The 22,931-nt window shown below is 39.3% G+C and overlaps 2 protein-coding genes across 2 annotated transcripts in view; one reads left to right on the forward strand and one right to left on the reverse strand.

Annotated features, from left to right (window-relative positions):
• lrfn1 (leucine rich repeat and fibronectin type III domain containing 1) overlaps positions 1–13,938 on the forward strand; it is a 121,256-nt gene extending 107,318 nt beyond the window's left edge. The window contains exons 4-5 of the mRNA XM_044355328.1: positions 8,609–10,004; positions 12,077–13,938. Of these exons, the coding sequence (XP_044211263.1) occupies positions 8,629–10,004; positions 12,077–12,977 (2,277 nt within the window). The 5' untranslated portion in view covers positions 8,609–8,628 and the 3' untranslated portion in view covers positions 12,978–13,938. The remainder of the gene's footprint in view (positions 1–8,608; positions 10,005–12,076) is intronic.
• Positions 13,939–17,340: 3,402 nt separating this feature from the next.
• Positions 17,341–21,952, reverse strand: nkapd1 (NKAP domain containing 1). The gene is made up of 6 exons (XM_044354013.1): positions 21,845–21,952; positions 21,485–21,561; positions 19,212–19,300; positions 18,914–19,054; positions 18,662–18,715; positions 17,341–18,387 (listed from the first exon to the last, which is right to left on the reverse strand). The coding sequence occupies exons 2-6, from the start codon at positions 21,551–21,553 to the stop codon at positions 17,916–17,918; spliced, it is 825 nt and encodes a 274-aa protein (XP_044209948.1). The 5' UTR covers positions 21,554–21,561; positions 21,845–21,952; the 3' UTR covers positions 17,341–17,915.
• Positions 21,953–22,931: the final 979 nt, after the last annotated feature.

Below are 22,931 nucleotides of genomic sequence, written 5' to 3' on the forward strand. Positions count from 1 at the left end.
AAATCCATCCCAAATTTTACAAGCTTGATAAGAGTTTAAGCCTGAAAACATCTACATGTAAATACTGAGTCATAGTCATAGTGCCATTTACTAACAACAGGAAGCCAGCCTTATGTGACAAACATCATCCGATTAACATGAAATTTACACGGTGTGGTCCACACATGATATACAGCAACAAGACCTATAATTCGTGGGTGTTGTCTAGTGCCACACAGTGGACACAGGAAATGATATTTAACTCCTACAGTAAGACACATACAGTAAGACAAAGAAAAGTAGCAAAAGCAGCACTAAAACGATGAATGAACTACCAAAATAGTTTCTGTCAATCAACTTATTGATTGACTCATTGATGATTTCAGCTGTACTGAATCTCAACTAAGATTTCACAAGGCCAAGGATGATTCTCATGACAACAAACCATACAAAGATAATCAGAGGAAAGCTGCACTTTAAAGTCACCCATCTCATCTCAAGATCAAATCAAGGGGGCCGTATTTCAATCTGAGTGAATATAAACTGACAGGCAATAGCACATTCCTGTGCAGTTTAATGATGGCAGTTAAAACTCAATTATTCTCACAGAGGACGATTATTAGAAAGACACTATGAGCTTGTTTTTTTAAATTTTCATGAAACTAGGGTGTGCGTGTGTTTTCCTCTTGTGACACTCCTGTGAATTATTAGATATTCTGAGTTGTCTTGAATAATTGTACAATTTGTAAAGCCTGTGCTTCTCTCTGGTTATTTAATTAGGAGGATATCCTGGGGAATTCATAGATGCACTAATTAAAATTTCCAGCAGTGTTAAACATGTGGGTGTAACTGAGCAGGTAAAAAATAAATCAGTTTTTTTTTGGCTCTTAAAAGAAGATTGACTGCTGATTTCATGGATTTGACTGTCTCTAAAATTGCGAAAATGCATCGTCATCCTCGCAGAAGCTTGTCCTATACAATGAAATAGCTTTCATTTGATTCCTGTTAAAATTGTTTCTAACATTCTCTGAGCTTTTACTTTTAGTCATTTATAAGTGAGCAGCTGATTGTTTAAGCAATTATTTGCTCTGGTGTCCTCTACATGTGGAGCTCATATTATGTGTGCAGTGTTATTTTAAATATTTGAACCATGAGAACATTCATTTATTGTATTTATTTATTGGGACCATGTACAGTGTTAAACATAAATTTAACGAGTTGATGTACTGTACCAGAGTTAGAGCTCATTTTCATCTGCAGTCCCTTCGGCAGATCACAATTAAAACATATAACAGCACAATAACAAACAGTACAAAGCAAAAAACACACAGGACACATGATACAAAATACAAAGCTACACACAATGGCACATCACTTACACTCACAATGTCAACTAGAAATGATTAATGTATGCTTGTTAAATTAAAAGCAAGATTATTTGTGTTCATGAGAAGACCATGAGATAAAACCTAGAGTCAGTGGTTACGGAGCTGAGTAGCTTTTAGCAGACTTTTTAATTTGGTTTTAAACATACTGCAGCTCTTCATATCATCAGGTAGGGTACTCCACTGAGTTGTGGCTTTCACAGAGAATGCTGACTGCTCGAATGCAGTGCAACGAAATGGTATGGTATAATCTCGTACAGACCATATTCTGGAGGATCTAATAGAATTTACTGAGCGAGTGTACACAAAGTCATGTAGTGGAGGAGGGGCCAAACCATTTAAAATTTTATAAACCAGGCACAAATTTGAAAATAATCTAAAATTCTCAAAGCTCAGTAAATTATATTTCTCCAGTACCCTACAGTGATGGAAATATATTGGCTTTTTGTCTGGAGTTTTTAGAGTTTGTTTGTATAAGGACTCAAGAGGTCTTATGGCTGTTTCACCAGCCCAACATGTAATGCAATAAGACACGTGGGAAAGAATCATAGCATAAATATCTTGGCTGCATCCAAAGATAGACAATTTCTAATATGTCTAAAATTTGCTGAGTTGTACTTAAGGGTTTTAACCATTTTTTAAACATGTTTCTTAAAGTTCAAATTTAAAATCTGTGACTATGCCAATCCTTTCACCTTTGATGAGAATATCAGCATCAGGAGGTTGTATCATGTTAGAGAAAAACATACATTTTGTCTCGTTTGCATTTAGACTCAGACATGATTGATCAAGCCAGCTCTTTTTGCATGTGCGTAGACAACAGTGTCATCTGCATACATTTGCAGTTCTACATTATGACACTGTTGAGGGAAATTATTAATATATAGGCTAAATAATAGGTGACCTAACACTGACCCTTGTTGAACACCCTTTGTGCACTTCATGTTAGTGGATGGTGCGTCACAAACTTTAACACATTGGGCCCTATCTTACACCCGGCACAGCACAAGTCTCTTTGCTATTTTAAGACTGACGCAGTTGTCATTTTCCCGTCCAGCGCCCACGTTGTTAAAATAGCAATGGCACTTGCACCCATCAGTGCGCCCATGGATGTGTTGGTCTAAAAGTAAGGTGTGGTCAGGTGCATTGTTGGCACATTACTATCAGGCAGCAGAGAGCGATTGCGCTAATGACCAACAAAAACCTGGTCTAAAGTCAATGGCGCAGTGTTTCACTGTTATTTCAAGGGCGCATTATCAGGACAGTAATATGCACCTACACAGGCAGCTGCACAACATACACTCTAGTTGTTACACACACAGGATGCGCAGCAGCACACAAACATGCAAAAGGTAACAAATAAAAGGATTACAATGTGAAAGATTATTATTGTGTATATTAATATATTTAAAATGTACATGTCATAATGCTTGGCCATAATATTTATCAGAATTAACTAATCACAGTAATGATGGATTAAATTGTTAATTGTTAAAACAATGATTAAACTAACGAAGGAAATAAATCTGCACAGCTTCTAGCTGCTGCCAGCAGCCAGATCAGAACCTTGGAGAACTGATCAAGTCCTGATAACTGTGTTGATGATTCTTTACATGATTCAAATTAATGATTTAATTTTTGAACAATATTTAACAAATATTCTTTAACATTTTTGAGAGCACAGTGATAAGGTTTCCATACTTTCGGCAATTAAAACCTGGCTGATTTGACCTGTCACTCCATGACTGAACAAAATGATTTTAAAGAAACCAAAGCTGTAATTATCCTAACCCTTTTCAAAAACCAAATGAAGATAAATTTGCAACAAATTAATGAACAGGACCTTAAACTGGTGGTCTGTGGCTGACCACAGGAGGGTCCAGGAGCAGCAGAGGCCAGTGTGCTCGTTATGGATCATGCTCTTTCCCTTTGCGCATGATCCAATTGCCTCTGCAGAGAAGCGCTCCTTCTTACAACTTGGCAAATGCACCGTCATAATAGCAATCCGCCAAGGTGCAACCACACCTGGCTCTTAAAGGGAATGGGAGATGACACTGTGATTGGTTTATTGCATGTTACGCTGAAAACACACCCATGATTAATTAGGAGACTATGGACAACCCCTTTGAACCATGCACCTGGTGCATCGACTATTTTTCTGCCGTTAAAATAGATAAAGTGGATTTGGACACACCCTAAATGCAATTGCGCCATGTGCTTCAGACCATGCGCCTTAGATTGTTAAAATAGGGCCCATTGTATCCTATTAGATAAATAAGAAGACATCCATGCTAGTGCTCAAGATGAGAAGTTAAATTTAGAGAGTTTCGATATTAAAACCTCATAATTGACTGTTGTATGCTTTATGTAGATCTAAAAATACAACACCAAGTAATCCTCCTTCATTGGGCCTTGATTTAATTAATCTTGATTTAATTCATGAGAAGCAGCCAGGACCAAATTCATATTTTCTATCAGTATATTTCAGAGCACAAAGTACAAACACACACACTTCCATTAGTATATCTGAGCCAGAAAACCAAGCTGAAAAACATGCATATACTGTTAATTTATTCTCCTCCTTGTTTTTTCCTCTTGGGCACTGCTTTCTTTGTTCAGTGTGTTTGTGTGTATACAGTATTTACGTGCAGATCCATGAATGTGTAGATATGATGTTTTGTCTCTTCACGTATTCTCCTGTGTTCATGTGTGGGTGGCTGAGTGTTGTTATGTGCTCACGACACATGCCTTGTGCAGAGTTATGCATGTATGTAAATATGATGACTGCATTCTCTTATGTTTAATGAAATGTAATTTTTAATAATCATATCTCTGGTCAGGATCTGGATCAGACCGATCCTAACATTTTTTTGATGGATCAGTAGCGGCTATATAAAGTATGAAAAGTAGTATGATAAACCTTTGATGCAGGAACGTCCAAAGTTATGCTAATGACACTTTTGTTCATCCGGTTTGTTCTGGTATCAGAGTGGACAATCACCACACAGCCAGATGTTTAACAGAAACATTTACATCTTTTATTCAAGATAAACCATTCCTACAAGCGCTGAATGGGCACCATGGGATAGTTAGTTAAAGGACAGCTCCCAATGGCCCCTTGTTATCCACCCTCACACCCAAGAATATAAACTACATTCTGCAAGCAGATATAGCAAGACTTATCACACTTTGTAAGAGCTATACACAAGTCACACTGTGCCTCAGAGGGCATGAATCACAATGCATAGCTGTCAATAACAAGGATCACTCCAAATTGGAACTTGGTCATAAAGACTCAACTATATAAACACTTTTAAACAATATAACATGAAAATGTATCTCACCTTTCTACCTCCTGATGCAGGAGCACCTCCCTCTATTTAACTTTTTTCACTGTCCTTAACACCAACATTGATGACATCATTAGTGTTGCAGGTATTTCATCATTAACCAAAGTGATGGACCCGATGATGATGTTAGAGGAAAAGCCAGGGGATCACCAATGTCCATAGGTTTCATCCTGTGGGAACCATGTATGTCTCTACAAATTTTCATGACAATCCATCCAATAGTTATTTGGAAATAGAGATATTTCTGTCCTATCCAAATAAAACTCATACAGATAAAGAAGCCAGTATCTGCAGAGCTGAATACTAAATTGAACAATACTGAATATTTTAAAAATAAGAAATGTTTTTTTTAGGATTTTACACAGTTAGCTGTGTTACGAAATTATTTTAAGTTTTTTAGACCCATAGAATGTTTTGAATTCAACCAGATTCTATATAAAAGTTTTTTATTTTGATATGGAGTCAAAAAACAGGGTGTGCTGTTTCACCAGTGTTTATTTTCAGCCTCTGGCTAAAATCCGATCAACATTTCATATCTTATTCATCATTACATGTTATATTGAGGTTGTTTTCTGCAGGTCTGCAGGGTTTTTTTAACATTCGAACCTGTGTTAATTCAGTGGATTTTAGGATCTGGTATAGATCAAAACTTGAGTATAATGTTGAATGTCAGGTTCACTCATGGGTGGCTTAAGGGTGCAAATCTTGAAATTTCAATGAAAATGATCACTTTGCTATGTTCACAAGTAAATAGGGAGAAACTTGAAGTGGAGTTTACAAATAAAGTTTACTCACAACTATACAACACTTCAAGTTATCAAACTCAGTGGCAGATGCTGATTTTTCACAACTAGCATATATGTACATACAGTATGTGCATATTTAAATGTGCATGCATGCATAGAATGTGTATCATTGTAAGCTTAGGTGTTGCTAAATGTGCAATTTTGTTTATTAAGATTTTAGTTTAATCAGATTGTTAAATTGTCAGAATGTGAATACATGGTTGTTTTAAATTAAATGTGTTTTAGTAATCCTCTGTGAAATTTGGTGCTCCTGCATGACTGGACACAAAAAACCCCATAAACTCTAGTTCACCTTGTGCTCTCTCCTGCTATCTACATATTGATTTGGTGGCCGGCACTAATATTAAGCAATAAAGCAGAAATAGAAATGTGAGGTAGAGCTGCCCTTTTCTTTTAATTTCCTCGGCCATTCATACATCTGTTCACGTTCCTTCTTACCTTCTCAGCACCGATTAAGATTGAGGCCTTGGCTGTTCAGGCGGCTCAACATCATCTTAATGCAATTCAAAGACCTACATTCTACACCAGAGTTGCCGTGGCAACAAAGTTTTCCCCCTCCCTGAGATGCTGAAAGATCAATAGAGTATCCTCGACGGTGTGGCAGGAAACGCTCTGGCACAGATGGTCCTCTGAGAAACCATGAGCTTTGTGGTCTAGTTACCATCTGAATAATAACACAATCAAGCAAGGTCACTATTATACTGAAATTTAACAAACACGGGCAACAGTTTTATATATTATTTCTCTCTCTCTGTCTCTCCATCACTATTATATAGGACTTTATTTAACATGAAGTATGATCTGCGCTTCTGTGGCCTGCTTTAATGTTATAACTCTCTCAGCTTCTTAAAAAGGGAAATTTGGGGAATTAATTTTGACAAGGCAGGCATACTGTGCTGCCAACAATAAAAGAGCTTTGCTAAATAAATAAATTCTCTCAAGGGGGTTGGATATGTTCCACCTAGTGTGTGTTTTTGCACAAGAAAATGGTTTAACCTCAGTATGAATTAATACAGAAAATAACTATGTGCATGTTGTTTTATCCTGCATGCATATTTTTTTAATAGATGAAGGAAGTGGACTTTAAAATAGTTAGGGCGGTTCTTTCTCACAGTTGGAGGTTATATTTTAGCCTGCAGAGTTAGAACAAGATGGTTGGAAGTGTAAACACAAACCAAGAGTAGGTGGGGGGCTGGTGTCTTTCTTAAACACACTCTGGTCTAATGAAATGTAGTATGAAGTAGAAGTAATTCAACTGCCAGTATTGAATAAATTCGAGCAGCACCCTGGAAACGATCCCACTGATGGGAGCTTGTGCTTCAAGTTATTCTACTTCCCTAAGAAAATGACATCACATAAATCCAGATTTTAATGAGAGCTCTGATTGGACAGAAGTGATTCATAGTAAATAAGGTGCCTTGTTGTCTGTCAGACAGTAGAAAGCCAGCTGTGTGTGTGTGTGTGTGTGTGTGTGTGTGTGTGTGTGTGTGTGTGTGTGTGTGTGTGTGTGTGTGTATCAGAGATAGTGCAAGAGAGCGAAACAGAAAAGCAACTAAGAATTTTCTTTGCTGGCTGGCAAAAGTAACGCAGGTTGATGTAAAATGACAGCAATGCCCTCGCAATTTCTCACTTGTCACACTATTTTGAACATTCATAATAACTTGAAACGAAATGTGTTCAGACCAAGACATGGGTGAGTCTGTGTGCACACCAAAAAGAATGTACATAAGGTAAAGTCTGACAGAAGGAGAAAAGGAGCTTTGACATGTGGCATTTAAAATATTCCACAAATTTCACCGCAGGCATTTTAAATCAAATTAAATTTAGGACTATTGGTTCTGCGAGCATTTGATGCTTTTGCTTTGGGCAAAATGGGGGGACAAAATTGCTGGTGTTAAGGACGTCACCACCACCTCAACATGGTGGAAAGTAGATAAAGAGGTGCTAAAATTAGTCATGACAAATTGGATAAAGCATCAAAAACAGCGAAAATCAGACACTGTTTGTGTTTAAAGTCCACAGCCAGTTTTCGCTGAGTGAATCAAAATAATTATGCTGGATCTTAAAAAAAATATTGCTGTTGATTGACATATTGGATCTGACAGGGATCCATGTTGTCACCCTGTGGGGTTGGATGGGATGGCGGGTCGCAGAAACCCTTATGTCATTCTCTAAACCTAGAAAAGCGAAGTCAGTTGTCGTCCTTTCACTTTATCAACGTTAACAGGCTTTCTCATCAACAGTGAAGCTTTAGGCATTAGCAATCAAGATGGATGCCAAAGAGGGTAAAAGCGCTGGCAATGTGGCATCAGCACATCAACGTTTGTGCTCCACAGGGGTCTCTTATGGTTATTACAGCCAAGGATCACTTTTTACTCCTGTCACCACAGGCGTGTTCTCTCTGAGTCTGAAATCAATACCTCTAAATGGGAATCAGAGAATCAGAACATCCTCAAAACCTGAGAATCATTCAATAATGCCCCCATCGGATAGACTTGAAAACAAGCCCTATTTCCGCCGTTTCACCTTTATTTTTTGTTGCTGTGATTTACATGACAGGTTTCTGTCTAATTTTGCAGTACATCTCTGAAGCATAGGGAGAGCAGAGAGCATGAAAAGGTCATAAAAATCCTTGAGCAGTGCTGACAAGCGCCCTTTTCTACCTTTAATTCTCCTTGCTGATGTGGAATTTAGAGCAAGAAAAACACACAAACCTTGTTACATGATGGAAATGTATTTGCCAGAGTTAGCTAATAAAGGAAAAGTGTCCTGTGATCATTCAAAGAATTTTGCGGTTCAGTGGTGATGCAGCCTGGTGGCACAAAAAATATTGTTATTTCCATTAAAAGGGTACAGAGACATGGGTTTCTGACAGCGTTGGTGCAGCCTTTCATCATGCCAGGTGCCATTATTTCAGAAAAGCTCCATTTCATTTTGTGATTGATACCTTGCTGGTATTCTCAGCAATTTCGGTCAGACTCTGGATTTTTGCAGCAGGCTCTCATAAAGGCTATGATGCTATTTATTAATTCGAAGATCTCTATTTTTTGACTGTGCATCTCTCTATTTCCCTTTGTCTGTCTCACAGGACCTGGAAACTCATCAACAATGGACCGGCTGGTTCTGTGCGTGCTGCTGTGTGCAGCTCTGGTGAAGGGATACAGCTGTCCCGGCCGCTGCATCTGCCAGCACCTCTCCCCCACTCTGACTCTGCTCTGTGCTAAGACTGGCCTGTTGTTTGTGCCCCCCACCATTGACCGCAAGACCGTTGAGCTGCGGCTCACCGACAACTTCATAACCATCATCCGCAGGAAAGACTTTTTCAACATGACTAGTTTGGTCCACCTCACCCTGTCCCGCAACACCATCAGCCAGATCACCCCCCATGCCTTTGTCGGCCTGCGATCCCTGCGGGCGCTCCACATGGATGGAAACCGCCTGAGTGTCATAAAGAGCGACCACTTTAAAGGCCTGATCAACCTGCGCCACCTCATCCTCGGAAACAACCAGATCCACCAGGTGGCCCACACCTCCTTTGATGAATTTGTTTCCACCATAGAGGACTTGGATCTTTCCAATAACAATCTGCGCACCCTGCCCTGGGAAGCCATAGCCAGAATGACCAATATTAACACACTCACACTGGACCACAACCTGATTGACCACATTGGTGCTGGGACTTTCACGCTGCTCACCAAGCTGGTCCGCCTGGACATGACCTCCAACAGACTGCAGAAGCTGCCACCAGACAGCCTGTTCCAGCACGCTCAGGTCCTGTCTGACGCCAAGGGCTCCAGCTCCTCCACTCTGGCTGTGAGCTTTGGTGGAAACCCTCTTCACTGTAACTGTGAGCTGCTGTGGCTGCGCAGGCTGACCAGAGAGGATGATCTGGAGACCTGCGCCTCACCAGAACATCTCATGGACAAATACTTCTGGTCCATCCAAGAGGAGGAGTTTATCTGTGAGCCTCCATTGATCACCAAACATACTGTCACTAAGCCGTATGTGATGGAGGGGCAAGGGGTGACTCTTAAATGCAAAGCCGTGGGTGATCCAGACCCAGACATTCACTGGCGGTCACCAGACGGCAAGTTGGTGCATAATAATTCCCGCACCATCCTGTATGAAAATGGCACCCTTGATATTCTCATCACCACTCTGAAGGACAGCGGGGCATTTAATTGTGTGGCATCCAATGCCGCAGGCATCGACACAGCTGCTGTTGAGATCAACATGATCCCCTTACCCCTGTTTGTTAACAACACAGGCCACATGCGTGAGGACCCTGGACTCTCAGATATCACCACCTCCTCCAAATCTGGCAATGACACCAAGGGCTACGACAAACAGGACAGGAGGGTGATGGTCAATGAGCTGACCTCCTCCTCCGCTGTGATCCGTTGGCCATCTGAGCGCCATATCCCCGGCATTAGGATGTACCAGATACAGTACAACAGCACAGCAGATGACACTTTGGTGTACAGGTAAGCCATGGTGAAGGGGGTGGATGGATGGGTGTAGGAAGGGAGGGGAGGGTGGTAGAGCAGGGACATGAGGAAAGGCACGACATCTGGAGTTACCATCTGCTTAATGACACAACGGTCCATTACGGCGGATTGACAGATCCCAAAGATGCAAAATGATCAAGTATGTCCAAAAATAAGCAGAAACCCTATAGTGTAGTCTGTGGGATAAACTGAGGAGGAATATTTTTCTACAAATTAAAATGTATTGTAACATGCAGAAAATGTACAATTTTCAACAACCTCTGAGCAGATTTCAATCTGCTGAATAGATTTTTTGACCCCAGCACCCTGAAAGACTAAGAGGCCTTTTCAGCATCATTAAGGCAATAAACAATAACACGAGGGCCAACTATTTCACTACATGTAACTGTTTTGTATCGTTAGCAAGTGTCTGCATTAATTGGTTGCAACACAGAGTGTGATTAAATGTGGTTGTTTAATGATAGGCTTGGCTACAGTGGTAGAAGAAGTATTCAGATCAATAACACACACACACACAAACACACAAACTCCTACTCCTAAAACTAAAAAGACTCCATTAAAAGGATAGCCCTGCATTCACAATTTTACTTCTTAAATGTACAGATGTTTTAGCAACAAAATGTAGTTAAGTAAAGTACTTAATATCCTATATTATATGATCATTATAACATGCATGAACATGTAAGCAGTACTTTAATGTTGTAGTTGGTGGAGGTGAAGCTGATTTTAACTGCTTTATATACTTTTTGGTAGTTTTATCTATAACAATGCATCATATTTTAGATCATTTTGGATGTTAAGTCTTAATGTGAAACAGTAACTAAAAATGAATGGGAAAAATGAATTTATAAGCTTCTTATATATTTTTTTATGTAAAATCTGGATCTGTAAAGTAACTGGTAAGCTGTCAGACAAATGTAGTGGAGTAAGTAGATTTTAAAAAATGTTTCCACCCAAAATGTAGTGAAGTAGAAATATAATATAGAAGTAGCATAACATGAAAATACTCAAGTAAAGTACCTTAAAATTGTACTTAACTACAGCACTTGAGTAAATGTATTTAGTTACTTTCCAACAAGTACAAGGTTTCCTATATTAGGTTGCAATTTAATGTATAAGTTAGGATGCAATTGTTAATAAAAAAGGCTAAATTAATGGAAACATTATGGAAATGCAAAATGAGCTCACCCTTTTTAAAATACTAAAGCAAAAACTACCATTTGTAGGCCTTATTAAAATACTCCTTTAAATATGAGAAAAGATTTGATGTGTTTCTTATCCAATATGTGACGCAAATGAACTGAATTTAGACGGAAAGTATTTCAGGATTCATGTATTCATGGAGCAAGTTAATAATAGTGGTCGACTTTCTTTTTTTTCTTCAGGTTTTTATCAGATATAATGAGTCGCTCTTCTGTATAATTTTCTCATCCAGTTTAGGCATGGAGCTGAGTGTTGTTTTGTCTTTAGGTGGTACATTATTACCTACAAATGATAACCATCAAAGTCCGCCTGTAGGGAAAAGGAACACGCTTCTAATTATATTAACGCCAATGTTGACCTGAAGACAATGCTTTTCTCCTTCGTATTTAGAGTCATGTAATCTTGCGGTTGCTGTCAAAATGTGACCTTAGGTATTCACACATCGAAACTGTCTCCACATCATGCGTCAGCTGTCCCGGGCCTGCAGCTGTTGTGGTGTATTTTTTAGACAGTGAGCCTCATCTGCCTTATTTATCACCTTGCAGTTTACCTTTCGCTTTTATTTTATACACAAAACCCACTGGCGCCATTTCTCACTGCTGTTTCATATTATAACATATTCTCTCATAAGTCAACTTTAATGAAGTGTTGTGCATATGTTTGTCTACCAGAATTAGTTATATTTAATGCTAGAACTGCAGTGGCCTTGTTGTCATTTTTGTTGTGTGCAACTCACACCTTTGTGTGATTTTATACACTTTATGCAAATCAGTAAATGTGGGCGTTGTAATTTCAATGATTAATCCTCTACATCTTCAACACCGCACTGTTTCTTTTCTCTGCAGAATGATCCCATCTACCAGCAAGAATTTCTTAATCAATGATCTGGCCGCAGGGCGGGAATATGACCTTTGTGTGCTGGCGGTTTACGACGATGGCATCACATCATTAACAGCCACACGTGTGGTTGGCTGCGTGCAGTTCCACACGGCCAGTGAGGTCAGCCAATGCCGCTTCATGCACAGCCAGTTCCTGGGAGGCACTATGATCATCATTATCGGTGGTATAATTGTTGCTTCAGTGCTGGTGTTCATCATCATCCTGATGATCCGCTACAAGGCCTACAGCAGCCCAGAGGACAGCAAAACCAAGGTCAGCTCCACCATGCACTCCCAGACCAATGGTAGCCAGCAGCGGCTACAGCGCTCCACCTCCAAGCAGCCTTCTGACGAGGGCCAGCGTGAAGCCGAGGCACCCAAAGAGTGCATGGCGCTGGTGCTGAGGGTGGACAACGAGAAGAAGGAGGATCCAGCAGCCACCACTGCCATCCTGGAGGTGGAGCTGCCTCCTCTGACTGTAGAAAAAATGAAGAGAAGAACCAGCCTGGATGCACAGCACTCCGGTCCCCCATCTGAGGACACGCAGACGGACAGTAGCCTGACAGGCTCCACCATGTCCCTGTGTCTCATAGGCCCGAATGCTGGCACCAATGAGGCTCCGAGGCTCAAGGACAAGAAAAGTTCCCTGGCCAACATGGGATTACTCCCTAATGAGCTGGCACGAACTAGGCACAGATTCTCTTTTGACGGAGGGGATTACTCCATATTTCAGAGTCATAGTTACCCACGCAGAGCGAGGACGAGGTGGCACAAGTCCACCAACCAGCTCAACGTGGAGTCATCGCCGCTCGCCAACAGGAGAGTTACATTCAGCAGCACTGAGTGGATGCTTGAGAGCACAGTCTGAGGAAAGCTACACACAAACATACATGTAAAAACACAATATGTCGACATGCCATACGACACAAGCACACACTTTAACCTGCATACAGCAAACGATAAACACAAGTACATGTACTTACACATGCAAACTTTCTGTGAGTTGCTGGAGAAGAACACAGTCTCCCTTCATCCTGCCTCCCCATCATACTCCCAGAGAGGTTTGTTGGCCATGTCCTTTCTTTATGCAGCAGTGCCTTATTCTAAAAAATGTACGAATGGAGGATGCTGCTCACTGTAGTCATAAACCTTCCTCTCCATCATTGCCTCCCACCCTGAAACGGGGAGCATTTCTTTTGGATTTTTTAATTTTTTTCTGTCTCTGTGACATGCCAAGGGGGTGTGGCGTTTGGATGTGACTGTTTATCTTTAATTGTTAAAAAGAGAAAAAAAGAGAAAAAAAAAACAAAAAACAAAACTTCATCATAACTGTAAAGTGAACAGCCAGGTATCCTGTTATGTCAATCATGTTTTGGGTTCTTTCAAAAAAACTTTTGCACAGAAGACACGAGATACGAGGACAAGTATCACCACCAGTCTATACAATAATAATAATTTCTAATGTTAGTATAGAGAGGATGGACCTGGAAAAACTGCGGATTCCTCTTTGACGGTCGGACTGTATGATGTTAAATATTGTTCCAGATGTGACTGTATATTAATCGGTACTGTATCTGGCTGGTCTAGATAAAAAGACAACAAACAAAAAAGACATATATAAGTATAATAAAACATTGGTGTATGTGTACTAACTATGTAAGTAAGTAAGTCATATGTCACATGACTTTTTACAAAGCATTTGGGTGTTGGCTGCAAGTTTTTACATTAAAAACCTGTGTCATCACACCTCTCCCCTATTTAGTATGTCAAAGTTTGGACCATTTATCCCCTCACGAAGGGTATTAAATTTTTTGTGTGGGTTAACTGTATCGTGTGTCACCAGTGGCGTTTTCTTCTTGCGCTTCAGAAGCAGCAGCAGCAGCAGCAGCAGCAGCATCAGCGGTAGTATGTGTCCACTGTAGGGAGTTGAGATGATAAATATTTTATTCCTGAGCACTATTTATAAGGCGTGCACTTCTGTGAAAGCTGCACAATAATGACCACAGAGCAGAATGGGGTGTGGGATGACGAGGGATGTGATAACTGGATTCAAATGCAACCAGCCGTCACTAACAAGGCTGTAAGAGCTGTTGCATCCCACTAGGGGGAAACAAAGCTCAGTTAGTGAGAATGCACTAATAATGATTATTAGCAGCATCCTGCATTTAAGATTCAGTTTTTCTTCAATCACAGCTCAAAAAGGCTCAACAACAGGGATAAGATATGACCAGGGTGGATGAGGGATATTTGTCTGTTGGTACAAAAGCCGCCTTCTTCCTCTGGTTATAGCTACTTAGCAGAGGCTGGGATGAAACTGAGCTGTGTGGACAACTGAGAGATAAAACATGGACCAGAGAGATAAGTCACAGTGGAGGTTTTCAATCCTTTTGAATCTCCTATTTGCATCCGCAGTGACAGAGGATTGAGTCTTAAGAAAGGGGTCAGCCCTTTCTTTTCCTCATCACCTCTAACCAAGCCATTCTCTGTACTGTGTGTATCAGCTTTTCACATAGCATGAAATAATTTTTTTTTTTCCAGTTAGAAAAAGACTTAACTTCAGGGTGTAATGTCAGCTATCAATTTGTGGTGTGCTAATTTTTCAGCTGATGTCTAATGTGGAAATGTGCTGCTGACCATTTCTGTCTGCTCCTATCTGTAACTATTATTCATCCGAACTAACACGAAATCTGCTTAGGTAGGAGGAGACTGAGACTTCACCGGGGCTTCAAAATTGGCCAGGACAGCCAAGCTAGTGAACAGTGGGAGTAGAGCAAAGTGTGTTGTGTCTCATCAGCAGTTCTGAGTGACTGCAAAAAAAAAAAAAGTGCCTTGACTTGGAGAAGGTGATTTTTTTTTTCTATGTTTAATGCATAGTGATACGTGTTTGAGAATTCCAATCTGAACATGGTTTAATGCACATTTAGTTTGGAGTCTTATCCATGATAAACACAGTCTACTCTACAATATCACTACTCTTTAAATTATAGTCCAGCTCTGCAGAAGTTTAACAAGTTTTTTTCTGGGATTGGTTGATTTCATCGTTCCTAAATGAAAATATAACATCTGCACACTGATTTAAAACCTCAAATTTATTAAATATCATTAAACAGACAGTATTTCCATCCCAATTTGATCCTCATGATACAAAATCCTTGAACCTACATGTGATGTTTGTACACCTATACTTTTTAAAAAAACTTTATTATACTTTAAATTTAAAATAATTTCCTTTTAGTTTGTTTCTATTCTTCTAGCTAACACTGTGTGTGCCCTGAAAATTGAGTAAATGACCCATTACTTTATAGTGTCCAACTATAGCAAACAATTAAAACCATAAACTAGAATTCTGTTAATTTGGAAACACTATGACCTCAGTCAGCTCAACCATATGAGCACAATTACAGTGCAAACTCTCTGTCAGTCACTTTTTTACTGTTTGAAGAGTCACAGTATGAAATCTACTTATATATTTAATTAATTATTACGTAGCAAGAAAAACAGGCCAAAATTGTTCAGTATATTTCCATAATATATTGAATACTGTGTCTTCACTAGGTATTTGCAGTCATAAGTCACTTTTGGATGTTCCCCCCTTTGCCAAATTCTTATTAACCTTGACAATGTGTTTTAAAACCCTCCGTCAACATTGATTTGACCGGCCGAATTTCATTTACTTTCTTCTTTTTCCAAGACACGGGCAGTTGCAGCCAAGCTCGACACAGCCCACTCTCTGCTGCTCAGAGAGAACACTTAGCCTATTGACACAGACTCAGCATACTGCTTCAGGCTTTTCCAGTACACACATACTTTCAAAATGGTTTACCAACACTTCCTTCAGCATCAGATTATCTAAAAATACCCAGATGGCACAGGCTGACTTCTTGTTACCAGGTTAGACGCTGTCAGTCTAAAAATTGTTAAATTTAGTCTGACAAGTGTGGTACGAAGAAACTGACCAGCGGCACAGAACATGATGTTAATATGGTTTGAATAGTGCTGTCTATAAGAATGTAGTTCAATTTGTATGTTCAGGGTTGTTTTTGTAGTTATTGAGTTGCTTTCTGAGGCTTAAAATTCACCCAAAGTACTACATTACCTTAGCAATAAGGCCATATGGGGTTGACAATCTGCTGCTCTTCAGCATACGATGAACTCTTGAGTGCTCTCTGACTTGTATAGTCGTCAAGGGCAATTCTGCAAATCACTAAATATATTCACTTTGATCATGAATAGCAGCTTGTTAAGGTATATGTTCTGCATCATAAAAAGACAGCATGTTCAAATTGGGACAGGCCTTTGATCCGTGATGGCCTGTGGAGAGGAGAACGCCCTGTTTATTTCTATACAAACAGCCTGATTAATAAAAGAAAATAAAAAATCAGAAGACCTCAAATCGGAAAATTTTTCTTGTAATGGGGGTAATTTTGAGTATGAATTATTAACTTGGTTATCTAGACTTGCACTGCCGTCTCCTTACATGGCTGTATTTCGCTCTGACATGTGAATGTTATCTAAACAGACCGGTGGAAACTGGTTCTTACATTCATGCGGCAGTATGTTTACAAAATCAAATGAAAATGTCAAATCCATGACACAGGTTTAGACGTGTATAACCGTTTCTGTTTAAAGATGAGGCTTGCAATATGCTATATTTTTGTTTTGTCAACAAACCCCAAGAAAAGACCAAACAAATTACGTTTGTCTGTCTCCCGCTTCTTTCTGACTTTCCTTCTCTCAGTGGCTCTCAGCTCCAAGCCAAATGATTCATACTGAAGATGTAAATCTTTGAAAACAGGTCACAAATATATATTTTCATTTTTTTTAAAAAAGGCTCAGTAATTTCCTATAACAGCTGGGCACCGTAGGTATTAGCTAACGTTACATAAACAGAAGTTTGTTGGGGACTATTTTCAGCAGTGGATTAATACACATTTTGGTGCTCTTGGTGATTATTTACAGCAACAGCGTAGTGTAAGTGGGATTTAATCAAAATAAACTACAGTGCTCATGTTCATGGTAATGAAGGAACGTGTCACCCAGTGCAACCACAGTGGCTCATTGTTGTGTTTTTAATTGTTTTTGGACAACAATGGAGCTCTATGGCATAGATGATAGAGGAGGCTTTGGCAATACAGAACATATTTGTTAATAGTATTGTTGGTTTTGGTCTTTTCAAGTGATTTTTCTGACAATAAGAAAAATACAGAATAACACCAGCTTTAAACTAAATATATGTTCAAACATTTTATTAAATAAAACCATTAAAAAAAACAAAAAAAACAGCAAAATAGATGTTTATTTTTCACCTATGACAATGTGCTACATACAAATATTAAAATTTACAAATCTAAAAAAAAAATGAGCAAATGCACATTCTATCATAATTGGTGAGACTGAGGACAGTTGCATAATTTGCCTTTTTTTTTTAAATAACAAAAAACTGGTCAATTCAAGTCTCTACATGAGGCACACAGTCTGAGATGAGAGTCAGTGATCAATCAGTGTGCCTGCAGCGGACAGAATTCTTCATGAGATAGGTGGTGGATACCCCTCCATCCCTCTTCACGCTGCCTCTGAATGCTGACTGCACTCTTGTGCAGTGCGCTTCGAGCCGCTGCAGAGGTGGTGAGATATTGCTACACAGAACGCCCACGGAGAGGACCGACAGCACAGGTTTGTTGATGTCTAACAAAGTATAATACAGACTGGCCCTGCAGAGAAAAGCCCTCTGTGCAGTAAAGGTGAACAAAGGAATCCGCAGTAGTTCTCCTGGCCGTTACCAGTCCTTTGCATCTGTGTGTGCATCTCAGTCTCCCGAACTATCATCCGAGCTCTCCTCACCTGCTGCTTTCCAGTTTTTCCTCCTCTTCTTTTTAGAGTCTAAACCTGAGTCTTTGTGGGAGTCCTGCTTTCGCCTTTTGCGACTGTGTGTCTGTCTCTCCCTTTCTCTGTTGTCATGATCATCGCTGTCCCCTGAGCTGCTGTCCTCCTCTCTCCCTCTGCTTTTTGAAGTTTTCTTATTTTTATGTCGACTTTTAGTCCTTTTCCTCCTCTGCTTGTCTTTGGTCGCACTGCTGTCATCGCTGCTGCGGTCGCTGCTCGTGCTCGAGCACGTCGCTTTCTTTCGTTTTCCTTCCTCGTCTTTCTTCTTCTTCTTTTTCTTTTTCTTCTTCTTTTGAGAGGACTTTTTGGAGTGTTTTGATAAGCTCGTTTCTGTACCAGACTTGGACTTTTTAATTTTGTGTCGCCCAATCTTCTTTGTGGAACTGTTTTTTTCACTAAAATAAAAACAAAATTAATGTTAGGGAGGTTTTGGTATGAAATAATGACTTAAAGGAGCAGTTCACCAATTTGACACATCAAGCTTATTTGTTTTTTATTTTTATTGCAAAATGTCCTCTGTGGCGCTGCGCTGCTTTGTGAAGTCTGAAGAAAATAACCCATGATAATGTCATCCGGGATATCCCAGCTTTGGCTCAGAGAACATTTTTAACAGAAAGGCTGCCTTATTAATTTCTTGCTTATTTAGTGCAGTGCTGCATATTTGCTTACCTGTCACTTATAAACTCCTCAGGATAAAGCTCCTTGAAGCCACTATGTCCCCATCTGTAATGTGAAAACATAATAAAATGATTGGTCAATTTTGTCTAAATATGGCACATTAAAATGAATAATTTCAATGAATATGCACCTTCGCTTACAATGATAAAGAAACCAATTAAGAGATTAGCCAGTTGGACATTTCTCATGTAATTTCACAAATTGTACAAAACATTCAGGTGAGGATTCAGTCGTGTTCTGTACCTGTCAGGATCATTGGCCTCAAATTCATACAGTTTGCGAGTCCAGTATCGAGCCTCTCTGTCATCATGGTCCGAGACGCGCTCTCTGCTTCGACTCTGGTCTCTAGATTCATCTGGCACTCGATCACAATGCATACGTCCCCTGGAAAACAACCATCACCAATAAATCAACAAGCAAACATACAGTAACAACAGCTCTCTAAACTGAGAGCTACATTATGAAACTTACTCCCATATGAGCTTTGGTGTCACTCTTGTTCAGGTGGCTAAAATTAAACTGGGACATTCTCTGTTCCTACCTTACACACTCCGTAGCTGGCAAATGTTTGTGGTGAGATGCTTGGACCTCCCAGCCTCGCATTTTCCACATCTCCATCTCCTCCTGGATCTGTCAACAAAAGTAAGTACATGAAAGTCCACACAGACATGGACACAAACACCCACACTCTCTCACACACACACACACACTTGAAATGCTTTATCTGAATCCGCCAATAGAATTTAACAATACAGGATTCAAATATTTACAGAGGTTATATACATCCTTCAACACTTGGGGGCAAAGAAAACACCATCTGTCAATGGTAAACAACTAACAGGCAGTTCGTGAAAATACAGCAGCTGCCAAATATCAGTATTACTAATCTACAGTCATAATATAGCTCCAAAGGTGGGGCAGTCATTGTTATGCCTTAACTCTCATGTCTTGGTTGGAGAATACTTCTTAAAATCTAGATTACTTTCAAATAAACTTTCTAACATTTAGAAGTTTAAATGAACAGATGTGCCTTGGTGTGTTATTCATGTGACACAGTTACAATTTTTTCATTTCTAAGCTGATGTCTTGTGTGCTTCCATCTGTTTTTTGTTAATTACATCAGAGTATTTACATCTGCATCTCTGACAGGCAGCAGTGGCAATTAAATCAACAGTACAATCATGTTGTGCAGTAAGCTGTAACATTTCTAATCAGAATCAGGTGCACACATTGATGTTGGTAAGAGTGTGTCAGACAATGTCGGTGATGGTTTTCAGAGGGACATAAAGTATTGTTATACATCACTGACTGTCACAGTACAGCAAAGGATGACTTCTCCTACAGCTGCTTTTCTGAACATGACATGAGACACAGAGTGGTCAAAGTCAACAGAGAAAGATGCTGAAATTGAGGGAAACTTAAGGGATACTATTTCACTGTTTATTCTCAATTGTTCCACAACTTACAGTTATCATACATTGTGATAAAAGCAAAACACTGTTTTAACTCCAATTTCAAATTTATGAGGCTTTTATTCTATTTATGAAAACAGAACAAAAAGGATGATTTTACTGTTTTCCACACTAACATTTAACCAGGTCTAAAACCACTGCACTTACAGTCAACTTGTCAGGACGGGTTCACAATTTTCCAAGTCTGTCTTAAATCAATATTCAGGTGCCCAAATGAACACTGAAATAGGTTTTTCATCATAATTCCTCCTCTTCTTATGGTCATTAGAAGATCCCTTCATAATGCACTTAATTAACTTTTTTGTCCACAGGCCAAATGGCTAGTGAATGTTCAAATTTTACCAGCCCCTCAGTAGATTACTATTATTTTTTTGGCTGGTGAGTGAAACAAATCTTCCAGCCACTTGCATATTTTACCAGCTTTTGGCTGCTAATTTTGTGCCCTGAATGTAAGTGATGGTAGCCAAAATCCACAGTCCTCTTTCTGTGCAAAAATGTGTTCAAAGGTTTATCTGAAGCTAATATAAAGCTTCTGCTGTTCAAATGAATCAAATCAAGTAGATATCTTTTAACCTTACAGTCTTTTTAGTGCCAAAGTCCCTCTTTTTATTACTATACTTTCACCGCAGCTCAACAGGGAAACACTGTCCAAGGAAACACAAAGAGGGAATTTGATGCTAAAAAGACTGCAAATGTGGTAGATATCCACTTGGTATGACTAACTCAGACTGCTGAAGCCTCATATAAGCTGTGGATTTTCAGCCCCCATCACACATTTGAAGGGGATTTTTTAATAGCCAGTATGAACAGGAGGAATAAAAAGCTCTTTCAGTGTTCATATGGACACCTGACTGATATTTTTAAGACAGACTTGAAAAACTATCAACCCGTCCTTTAAGTGGATCTGAATACTTCTTCCACCACTGATGAAAACAGAACAAAGTGGATGATTTCACGGTTTCCCAGACTACATTAAACCGGGTCTAAAACCACTGCACTTGCAGTCAACTTGTCAGACCTGGACTAGATTAACATGAATACCCTCAGAAACTGTTTAAAGCCCAGTTTCACATTGGTGGAAACAACAAAGGGGCGATTTCACTGCTTTTTAACCCAATGAAGACCACATTAGACCGGGTTTAGCTCAAAAGCCACTTCGACTTGCCAAATGTGGACTCGATTACGCGGTCAGTCTCTCTCACACACACACACACACTCACACTCACACTCACTCACTCACTCACTCACTCACTCACTCACTCACTCACTCACACACACACACACACACACACACACACACACACACACACACACACACACACACACACACACACACACACACCTTGTTGTGAGCGTCTGTGTGGCGGATTACATTCCTCAACAACGTCTTGCCCAGCGGCTGCTTTGACATGATGACACCTGACATGAGACAAACGACAAACAGAAATTATTTATAGAGAAAGCGACCGTTAATGAAATTAAAGTACAGCGACAACACTGTAGTTGTATAATACTGTTATAGCACACTTCCCCCTTAGCCTATAGCTCGCTAGCCAATATAGTTGGATATTCAGATACAACAGGAAAATTCAAGCATCAAGAATGAACCTATTAAAAATCCACTACGTGCATATTGTAAACATACCATTAAAAACTACCACTATTCTGTTTTAATGATTTTGTGAGAGTGAACATGCTGTACCTTTGAAAGAAAGTAGCTCTCGAGAATAACAACACACGGTTCACAGCTTCTGCTTTCACTTCCGCTTACGTCTATTTGTTCTTCTTCTTCTTTTGGTTTGATTGGCGGTTGGCAAACAGCTTTCGGGAGCATTACCGCCACCCACTGATCTGGAGTGTGCACTAAAGTTATACCCTCTAATATTTCTACTATACAAAGAATTACAATCAAAACAATAAACACAATAGTCATGATAAAATAAATTAAAAGGAACCAAATGAAAATAAAACAATAATACTAATATTTATCGGGTTCTATTCATCAGTCTTGTTGATCTTGAATACTTTTTAAAAATATCGGAAATTTTGCTCTCCAGTCTTTTTTAGTGTATTCTTTACAACTTCTCTCTCTGAAACATACTTCTGGCAATACAATAATACATAACAGTACTTAACATTGTTTCTTCCTTTCCGCAATATCCATACCTTTCATTATTATGCTTTCCAATCACATGTAGATCCACTTACTTCATTTTCTTTAACAACTTTATTGAAACAAGTATTACAAACATGCAAGGGGGACTAAAGGTTACAATGATACAAAAAAAGAGAGAAATAGTTAAGTAAGTATCTTATAAAGCTTTCAGTGGTTAAACGTTTTAACAGCTTTTTTGTTTGTACATTCAGACGCAGAAGAAATGTAATGTTTGCTATAGACTGTCAGCTCTGAGAAGTTTGACTTTTTGCTTAAGAATTTGGATTTGTGAAAATAAAATGTGGTCTAAATAGAAAGAAAATTAATTAAATAGAACGGCAAGCAGAGATACCTGACATATTCATTGAATCCAAAAAACACATTTTTCCAAAGTAATGTAAAGTGACGGTAGATATAATCAACAATAAATCATGACAATTTACTCCACAGTTGTTTTGTATGCAGGCAAGACCAAAATAAATGTACCAGTGTTCCTCTGAGCTCCCTACTGTCTATCTTGAGTTTCTGCAAATAATGATTAATTGGATAAAACCTGTGAAGCATTTTAAATGATATCTCTTTGACTGTGTAAGTAAACAAAACAAACAAACAAACAAAAACGTATGTGGCAATA

Source organism: Thunnus albacares, chromosome 6, assembly GCF_914725855.1.
Source record: "Thunnus albacares chromosome 6, fThuAlb1.1, whole genome shotgun sequence".
Lineage (NCBI taxonomy): Eukaryota > Metazoa > Chordata > Actinopteri > Scombriformes > Scombridae > Thunnus > Thunnus albacares.

Excerpts from the sequence above, each read along its gene's own strand:
- nkapd1 (XM_044354013.1), bottom strand. The coding sequence starts at position 21,553 with ATGTCAAAGCAGCCGCTGGGCAAGACGTTGTTGAGGAATGTAATCCGC. Across the intron at positions 19,301-21,484 it reads ACACAGACGCTCACAACAAG|ATCCAGGAGGAGATGGAGAT; the intron begins GTGTGTGTGTGT and ends TTTTGTTGACAG. Across the intron at positions 18,716-18,913 it reads GAGGCCAATGATCCTGACAG|ATGGGGACATAGTGGCTTCA; the intron begins GTACAGAACACG and ends TTCACATTACAG.